The following is a 10,202-nucleotide window of genomic DNA, read 5'->3' on the forward strand; positions in this document are numbered from 1 at the left end:
ACCTAGTCATCGTCAGCTTCCATTTGTGTCACTTTTATCCCTAAAAGCTAAACAGACCATCCCTTTCTCAATACTACTAGGCTACTGGATGGAAATGGGATCTCAGTCTAATCTAATAACACAGCCTACGTGAGCTCCTCTGACAGTTGTTCATTGAAGGGGGTATCTGTAGGGGTCTTATTTTGAAATTTCTGCCCAGAAATGCTCTGTTTCACTCCGTCGGACTTGACAGTGTGGAGGAGCGCTGCTGTGTGAGCGCGGCAGGCGGCAGTAGGTAGTACATGCTGGATTATTATGATGGCTCAGTATAAATATGGGAGACGCGCGTCTAGGTTCATCTGAGATCTTTGGAGCTGGAAGGAATCCAGAGTGGATATTTTGTGAATAATATATTCCTGAGGTGGGAGTCAACTACTGCAAAACTGTTTGTCGCTCCCGGGATTAAGCAGAAATTAAAAATGGTCATCAAGGTTTACATAGCTTCTTCGAGTGGTTCTGTGGCGGTGAGTATATCGCAGTTGTTATCAAGATGACTGATTTATGATAGTTGGATATAACGAGGCGTGCATATTTCCAAGTAGCGTAGGACGCTTGTTGCCAGCACAAGGCGCATCAAAAACAAATCGTTTATTGCAATTATATAACTATGTGCGTCTGCATGGGCGCATCCACCGGAGATTTTTCACAAACTGCAGAAGTGCGTCAGCAGCATCATTCATTTGAGTTATCAGCTTGTTTGTCTAAAAACATCGGAGCGGAAGTGTATATTTGTACACAGGCCGGATTGAGTCTGTTAGTGTGTGTAGTTGTCGGCATTGGCTTTTTTCAGGAGAGCTGTTAACCTTATGGATGAAGGCTATCCCATCTGTCGTGCAGGCACCGTTCATGGTCGGGTCTATCTCGGGGCATAATAGGTGGCCTATATTAAACTACTATAAAAGCAGGAGGTATTTGTTTGAAACCAACATTTAAATTGATATAACATGGGCTACAGTTGTTTACCGTCCAGTAATCCTGGCTTGCAGACTCGTGCTTTCAGAATGGAGAAGCTGAATAATAATCTGGTCAAAACTGTGTTTTTCTTTTTCCAATTTGATCACCTTCCCAAGCATGGCAAAGTGCGCTTTTTATGCAAACAAGCAGTGATGGTCCATTTGCACTCGTCATCCAGAATATCCAGTAGCCTATATTCTGAGTAAGGCTAGGGAGTGAATGGTGGTCTATACAGAGAGCTACCCATCATTTAGTAGCAGTTTATAGGTTCTGTAGTCTCGTTCCCTTTAAGTAAACTGAACTTAGAGATATAATGGCCTAACACATACACTTAGATGCACAAATACACTCACCTGTCCTCCCCCAACACAAGAGAGTGATAAGCTCTCCTGTAATCAAAGCTGATTGATGTGAGTGTCCTTGATTGGGAGGGGCATTTACTGTGGGTCCTATAGTATCCAGCCTATAGTATCCAACAGGCACAGACCATGTGGAGGCCTAGTTGGTGTTACAAAGTGTGAACATGAACAATCACCCAAAAGAACTCTTAAAAATGTTTCAAGTCTTAGGTAAAGGCACAAATGAGTAATATATTTATTTTATCGTGTCATGCCTCTGCAGCACTATCTTTGAGAGTTTACAAAAGAGTTATTTTTAACCCTATGACACATACATTCACACAAGTGCACACACACACTCACTCACACACACACACTCAGAAGCACACTTCTGAACGCTTGAATAAGCCTGCCATTTGGGTCAGCTATGTGAGTGTTGAGCTCATGTGAATGTAATTCACTCTGAATCCTTTTGAATTGAATTAGAGGTGAGTGATTAAAGAGGAGAGATGGGAATGATGGCCTCCCTCATCTGATTAATTACTGTGAAATGGACATGTGCCTGTTCTGAGGGGAGGGAAGTAAGTGGAAAAAAACTAACAGTGTGAGTGAGGGTGAGAGATCATGGAGATGAACAGGAGTGAGAGAGACTGGCTGTTGTGAGTGGAGATTTTTAAAGTGAGCATGGCAGTGAAGTAAGGACATTCATTTAGGAGAGGGTGGAAAGTCAGACTGAGGTGGATTCAAACTGATGAGTTGACAATTATGAGAAAAGATAGTAAGTCCCCATCTTGCCTCTCTGTAATATGCAATATGCTGATCAGATCTGTTTCCTACAATAAAAAAACATACTTAAGATTATTTTACTATGACGATTTGGAGGGATTAAAGCCTTGCAAAAAAACAAAAGTGGCAGGTTTTCCTCTCCAAGCCACTGCTGCAGGGTCAGATGATCATGCATGTCTCTCTTCATTATTATTTACCATGGAGTTATTTAAAAAAAAAAAAAAAAAAATCATTTTACTAATTTGCAAGCATTCTGTCTCTCTCTCTCGCTCTCGCTGTCTCCCTGTGTAAGTTAAGAATGAATTCTGGGTATTGCTCTTGAGCAATACCCAGTACCCAAAGAGGTGTATGTGTATGTTTTCAGGGTTCTGGTACTGCTGTCTTTGCTCCTGCATACACACACATAATCTGGATATGTCCTTCCCATGACACACACTCTCACTCACACTCAGTGGGGGTACCTCGTTCATTATTTAGACACATGCTGCTGGCCTTTCGGCTCAGATGAAGAGCAGATCATTTCTACTGTGCTGGGGGAAAGCAACAGAGACAGACCAGCAACTAATACATTCTGTATGATTGTTTTTCATTTTTGACTCAGACAAATTGTTCTTTATGCTTACAAGACAAAGATGGTTACTATCCCTGCAATTTTATTTACTGTTTGTGGGCTTCAAGGGTCTAGTTAAATGCTGTGGCCATGCAATGAGAGGCCCTGTCAGAAAGAGACAATAGATTTAGTGCTGTCTTGTTTGGGTGTGTGTCTGTAACCGTCTGTCCTGAATAATCACATACTTTTTGTTTTCGGTCTTTAAGGCATAACAATAGCCCCATTATATTCCATCACTATCCTTAAAATAATGCACACAGACAGACAATAAATAGATAGTAGAATCCAGGAGAGAAGGTTTTTTAGGGGACACCAGGAAGTGGGTAATAACCAGCCATAAAAGAAAAAAAAAGTTTTGATTTAATGCTCTTAAATTGTCATAAACAGTCAGCCTTTTGTTGTATTAATTTGTTCATGAATAGCAGAATCTGTGTCATAGAACGTATTAAGTCTCACAAAGGGTGATAAGAACGGATGCAAAATAGATCCATGATCCATAGTGTCTTGGGGAAAAAAAAGGATAATAAAAAGGAGCAGCCCCTAGCAAAATCTAATGAATCTTCTAATGATTATTCTAATAGTTGTCATTTTAATGCCATTAAATCAAAACTTCTGGAAGAGAATGAGTGTGGCACTGCTTCCACTTGCTAGTCAGGGTTCCTGGTTCCAGCTAAAACACTCTCCAGTCCTAGGTACACAAAGTTTGTGTGTTTCAACCCTGTGTGGTGGTTGTTTACTGTCTTACTATTTAAGATCAGCCATGGATTTTGTTTCCCTCTCAAACTAATATACACTGTCACACAACAGCCACCCCCACCCCCCACCCCTCCACCCACCCACCACAAACAAAGCTGTGGTGTCCTGCTCCAGCTCTGACGACAATACCATGGGAAGCTGCACCCATCGCAAGACCGGAGCTGGGAAAGTTCACCGCATACCCTTATGGCTAGGGCTCTGTCTTAAGACTTGAAAAAAATGTGCTTCCGCCGAGGGTCCATTGAGGGACATTTATGGCCATTTTTTGTCCAAGTCTATACTTAACTCTGTAGACCCATTGAACTATAGTGTTGGCATGCAGAATGATACCACTAAACAATAAGTGTGGCTAAGCTCCCATTCTGACTCAACTGACTATAAACTGGAGTGATGATTGCACCAGGCCTGCTGTACATAAAAATCATGCAACATCCAACACCCCCAGTCAAAATAACTTTGCATTCCACCCGACCTTCAGCTGCTAAATTAAGAATGAAAATCTCTGTCAGCTCTTCAGTTTCAAACCCAGGTTTCTCACTTAATTCGTTATCCCTCTTAAGGAACCATACCAGTCGCCTTGCTTGTTTAGTGTAATATCTACAAAATGTATATTGCTCATGTTTCTGCTAATCTTTTTGCAAATGAAGCAGTGGTATTTTAGAACTGCCATATCAATTTTCCTCCCTTTTATCCAGCCTTGGGTTTCCATTCATTCCCTATATGAAAATGACAATTCAGACACTTCAAACTTTGCTCACACCAGTATTCCATCACCGTACTAAAGTTGTCCACATTAGTTTTCCTAAAAGCAGCAGCACTGTTTTGTTTTGTTGAATTTAAATTGGACGGAGTAAAACGCTCCCTCAACTGAAACATAGCCCCGAGGAAACATTTGCTTTAATCAGCCAATTATCAGTTCTGTGGTTTTAAAATTGTGACAACTTTGTTAGCAGCAGAATCAGAACATTGTAAGGTGGCCATTTCCTCTGAAAATACAAATTTGAAAAATTGCAAAATGTGTTTTTTGTGATATAAAGTGTGGGTAAACTATAGTAAATGGGCCAAACAATCAAGATGGCAATACATTCAATTACAAGAGACAGACCATGTAGTCAGTACTAAACAGTCTGCAATCTGTATGTGATTGTGAAGGAGACAGAATTTTCTGAGTTATGATGGCCTAGTGCCATCTTACCATTTGTCATTAGAGTCACTCAATCTCTTGGCTATGACCAGTGGACAGAAACAGAGGGATGCCTGCATGTGTCAAACACACAGTATACACACATGCATGCAAAGGAAATATGAGGTCATGCCCCTGTGGAATATGTACATTGCTATGTTTGCATATATATGTGTGTTAGCTTGTGCTTGGTATATCTGTGTGTGTCTTCAACTGAAGTGCCAGACGTCTAGGTTGACATGATTGTTTGTTCTCCTGTAAGCACTAGGCTGAACTCTCTGAAAAGGGGCAAACAGGCAAAGTCCAAATATCTTAAAAAGTCCCGACCGTCAGATAGACCAAATGGGTTACAATTACTCTACTGTGACTAGCTTTTTCTTTGTTAGAACTTTTTCAAAGGGAAGGTAAACACAGTTAAAAACAGGGATTTTCCAAGTATTATTCTTGAGCTCTATCTTCATCATCCAGCAAGTCTTGAGAGTTCCAAATAATCAATAATTGTTATAAAATGGAGTTTTAGGGGCTGTCTTTTCTATAGTAATCCTTTCCAACAGAGCTGTGTGGACTTTAGCTCCCTTGTAGGGTAACAGCATTGTCTGGACCCTGGTAAAACCAACCAACTGTCCAGCAAAGTCAAAATATCCTGGAGCTGAAATAGTTATGGGTCTTACTAGCACTGCAACAACATGATAGCAAATGTTTTCCCAGCTAACATTGCTACAGAGCTCAGAATGTCCACTTTGGAAGCTTGTAGTAGTAGAGATGATGTGAGAAAGTCCAGACACCATCATTAACTAAAGCTAAACTAAGTTAGATGGGAGCGCGTTGCTAGCCCTCGCCCAGGGGCGCCAACAGGGGGTGGCCAGGGGTGGCCACGGCCCCCCCTATAAATTTGCTAGCCACCCCACTGGCCAGTCACATAGATTCTATCGTCAGTTATGCGTAGACTACCAATGAGTAAGTAAGTCATAAATTTCTTTAGTAAAAGAAGAGGGGGGAGTATGTGTCGTGGCATGTGCTTTTTAAGTGCCAAATGATGCTGTTACAGCACCTGTTACAGCAGCTTTTTGACTTATTTTTTGACATGTCGAACCGAGTTACACAGCTAGCTAACGCTTGTATATGTTATGTCAATTTGCAGACAATGAAGAGAAAGTCCACAGACATCCATTCTTATTTTAAGAAAAAAAATAGTACAGGAGGAGAGAGAGAGAGACGACAGGGGAGCAGCAGAGGCTTAGCCTGTATACTACAACAGTATAATAACATCCTGAAATTATGGCTTTTACTTTTGGTGTGCCACCCAAAGATTTTGAGTGGCCCCATTTGGCCACCCCTATGAAAAATGTCTGGAGGCGCCCCTGCCCTCGCCTCTTCTGATAGAATATTAACATTGGTAAAATAATGCTGTTGGTGTCCCATGGTGTCTCATATCCAGGAACAGCAAAAACTCAACATGCCATGAAAATGAATTAACAGTTGGCATCCTTTGTTGAAGCTAGCACATCATAACAGGGACAAGAGGACTAAAAACTGAGGTTGTTCGTATTCTTATTCATATAAAAGTAACTTTTTGTCCCCAGTAAAACATATAGTTTGACTTAGCATATGGCGGTTTCATGTTTTCTACACCCAATGACAATAAGAATGCCTTAATGAAAAAATACATAATTTAGTTTACCACCTTTTTGAAGAGTATATTCTAAGGACTTACTCCCTGTTTTCCAGCCTGCCTGTCATTCTATCCACCGCCCCTAAACTCACCATCCTGATCCTGCATCCTCCTCTCATCTTCTGTTTTGTCCTCATCTGTTGGTTTCCTCGCCACCTCTAGGTGAAGAAGCATCAACAGGAGGTGGTGGGCTTCCTGGAGGCCAATCGAATCAGCTTCCAGGAAGTAGACATCACCATGCTGGAGGAACAGAGGCTCTGGATGTACCGTAACATTCCTCAGGACAGGCAGCCAGAGAAGGGCAACCCACTGCCACCACAGATCTTCAATGAAGATCACTACTGTGGGGTATGGTGGATATTGTTGTGTATAATCTATGATGACCAGTACGGCTGGGATGATTTATTGCGATCCAATATTACGATTTATTACAATTTTAGTTTTTTTAATTCTCCCCTAGTTTGTGGCTGTAAAGTTTCATGAGGCTGTGATTATCCTAGAGGTCACTATAGGTCATTTTATACAGATATGTCAAGTTTCAAAAAACAGTCTCACTTCAATGAAATGGCTCCTATGAGGGTGAACATCATCACACATGAATCAAATGTGGCTCATTGAATCCACAAGAGTCTCAGCTTTCCAGTCAAAGCCAACTGATGCAGCTCCAAGACTGTTTAGGCCCCAGTCTGCACACACACACCATTTTACAACAGGCCACAAGAACACATGTGGACTGCAGGCTTTGTGGCACAAACTGCATGGGATTAGCAGAAGGTGGGCATGTCTGCAAAGGGAAGAGCCGTGGCTGCCCAGAGAACCCATTTTCATTCACACATCTGGAGGTCAGAGGTCAAAGGACCCTTTGAAAATGCCAGTTTTTCCCTTGCCAAAATGTAGCCGATATTTAGCCACGTCGCCAACATCCTTGTATGACATGCTTGGTACCTACAGATTCCTTAGGTTGTCTAGTTTCAGACACGACATCAATATTTTCACTTTAATAACTCTTTTCTCTTTTTTGTTTTGTTGGAGGTCTTAGATCCTGAACGTTTGTGTGATACAGTGTTCTGTCTTATATTTAAATTGCATTTCTGGACATTTGACCTTGGAGATGACATTCTACATGTGTTGGGTTTTCATATATAGCATGGATTGCTATGTACAAGGTAAATACTGACATTCAGAGAATGTTCAGGCTTTCTACTAGCATAAAGTCAACTAACTACATTTGTAAATGAGTTTGGTCAGTCAGAGCTTGCCAGTTTATGTCCTCCACTGAGATTGCATGCTGCTCTCTAATCCTGACGTAATCCACTTCACGGATGGGGCAGATTATCTACTCTGCCTGCCCTCACTCTCTCTGGCCAAGGTAATCCAAAATTACTGTCCAATGACAGGAGGGTGAGGCGGTCAGTAAATGACACATTCAAAGCAGCAGTGGAGGAACTGTCTCGCCGAGGGACATCCTCTGTCAGAGATGTTTATAACCATCTTTCAAACTTGTTGGGGTTATGTAACACCTATTTTTTTCTTTCCCCTTAGGACTATGAGGACTTCTTCCAGTCAAAGGAGAACAACACTGTGTTTGCATTCCTGGGCCTCAGTTCCCAAACCTCAGTAAAAGTAAGTGGATGTGCATACATATTTGTGGCTGCGCGGCGTACACAGACGGATATACATATACACATACACTCCCGTGAAGACTAAAAACATTATGTTTTATTGATATAAATTACTTAGCCAGTACATTTTGCTGTCTGTCCCAGTTCTTTTACAGGCCAAACTCTGTCTTCTCACCATTTCTCAAAGGTGCTGGATCACCAGTACTTGTGATGCCATGTCAGACTCTGAAATATTCAACTTACTGACTTTTCATACACATCAGCTTCCCTAAAGAAAAAACAGTTGATTTAAGAATATCAACTCTTGATGTTGATTCTTAGATATATTTTGTTCACATGGTAAAGAAAGGCGTGTTACTGTAAAATTTCCATTCATAACAGGCTGGAAAACCCTCATTTCATCAGAATCCAGATTTTGCAAACTGTTGCTGCTTCATTTTGGGATTCCTCGTAACTGTTACCAATATCAAACCATGTTGTTGCTTTCTGAAGGATACTTAATTACAAAAACCATGATAATGATCCAGTGGTCTGCAAACACCAGAGATGCAAGTCTCCATGGCAGTGAATGATAATTTGGTTTTCCCTGAGTCACATCCTGTCGGTCTCTGTTCTAGAGCCTGATTGGATAACTCAGTTAAAGGAAATCTTATTAAGTTGACCAGTATTTCTGTATACTGGTATGTACTGAGGTATTGTTTTGCTTGCACAAACTTTCTTTCTTTGCAGTTTTTCCCAATTTAATGCACAGCAGACAACAGCATATATTTATAGGTTGAATTAGGATTTTCATCTGGATACACATATGGTTAGAGATATAGGGACATATTCCACCTACAGAATATGTGAAACTACCTGCAGGGGATGATGTAGAGCTGGTCCTAATAGAGTCAAATCAACAGCCGTCAATGAGACTTTTTCTTAAAATCAGCTCTCTAATAGTACAGGTACTTGTAAATACTTGGAATCAAAAGTAGTGATCATTTTATAGCATTTAGCTCCATTGACTGCCATATATTCTACTCTTTTTAGCAAGTGCCCCTGATGGCCAAAAGACTGCACTGCACTCCTTTTTCTGTCTCAGTGGTCAGTGGCTGTTGTTTGGCTTTTCCCTCTGTAGGCCTTGATATGATCTTGTCAGTCTAAGAGGAGTGATGTTAATGTTACATATGAAATGCACGAGACTGAGCAATCTGACTATAACTGTTATGGTTTAGAGAGCAAATATGGAGTTCAGGAATAGCCCATATTATAAATCAACTTAATTAAATGGGATGTTAAATGTTCACCATCCTGTCCTTTTTGTCTGATCCCTTCAGGATTCTGAGTCATAGATCAAACTATTGGCATGCCACCTCCAGGGATCCCTGAAATGACAAGGACAAGGACTGCATCGCTTTCTGTCTTGCATCTCCTCCTCTCCTCTGGTGATCCTGCCGAGATGCTGCCATGTTGCCAAACATCAGACCATGCCGATTTTCCCCCATGTGCAACTTCAAAACACATTCCACTGCTCTGCACTAAAAGCCTCCAAGAGGGATCTAACTTTCAAGAGGCCACAGAAACCAAGTCACAGCAAAAGGGGTTAACATAACAACAACGGACTGTGGCAAAGGCATTTGTGCTCTCTTTTCCTGTTTTATACTGTATGACTGCAAGCACTGTTTCACAATGCAGTAGCATGCATTCTGTGTATCTAAGTAGAGGATTATGTAGCAGCTTTTTGAACAGTAGAGCAATCAGTTTGGACTGCAGTGGACTAGGAAGAACTGTGCTGGTGCAACGTGTAGCACATGCTGCATAAAGACACACCTGTGTACGTGTGTGTGTTGTGTTGTGTGTGTGCAGGTGGGTGGGTGTCTCAATCAACAGCTGTTAATGAAGGCTGTGAGGAGACATAAGAGGCAGTGCTTAATGTAACCTGAGACAACCTGGGGCCTTGCCATCATGTCTGTATTGTGTGTGTGTGGGTATGAGGATGCTGTCTCTTTAATGTTAGTTTGCACTGAAACAAAATGACACTGCTCTGACACAGCTGCTCACCACAAGGCACATGTGTGGACATGCCAAGAACCCCAGAGCTATTAGGAGATACAAATTGTGAATTGCTCCCAATTTCTTTCTTTATTATTTTTTTTATTATTATTATTATTTTACAGTGCAATGACCCTAATGACATGAAAATCATGGAGCTGGGAAAGGGGAATGAATTTACGAGAAAAAAAATCACAAATTTGTGAGA

The 10,202-nt window shown here is 41.2% G+C and overlaps 1 protein-coding gene across 1 annotated transcript; it reads left to right on the plus strand.

The window, feature by feature from the left end:
* The first annotated feature begins 235 nt into the window (after nt 1–235).
* On the plus strand, nt 236–10,202 carry sh3bgrl2 (SH3 domain binding glutamate-rich protein like 2). The gene is made up of 4 exons (XM_030047535.1): nt 236–503; nt 6,501–6,686; nt 7,881–7,961; nt 9,280–10,202. The coding sequence occupies exons 1-4, from the start codon at nt 459–461 to the stop codon at nt 9,292–9,294; spliced, it is 327 nt and encodes a 108-aa protein (XP_029903395.1). The 5' UTR covers nt 236–458; the 3' UTR covers nt 9,295–10,202.

This window comes from Myripristis murdjan, chromosome 24 (genome assembly GCF_902150065.1).
Source record: "Myripristis murdjan chromosome 24, fMyrMur1.1, whole genome shotgun sequence".
In the NCBI taxonomy this organism is placed as follows: domain Eukaryota; kingdom Metazoa; phylum Chordata; class Actinopteri; order Holocentriformes; family Holocentridae; genus Myripristis; species Myripristis murdjan.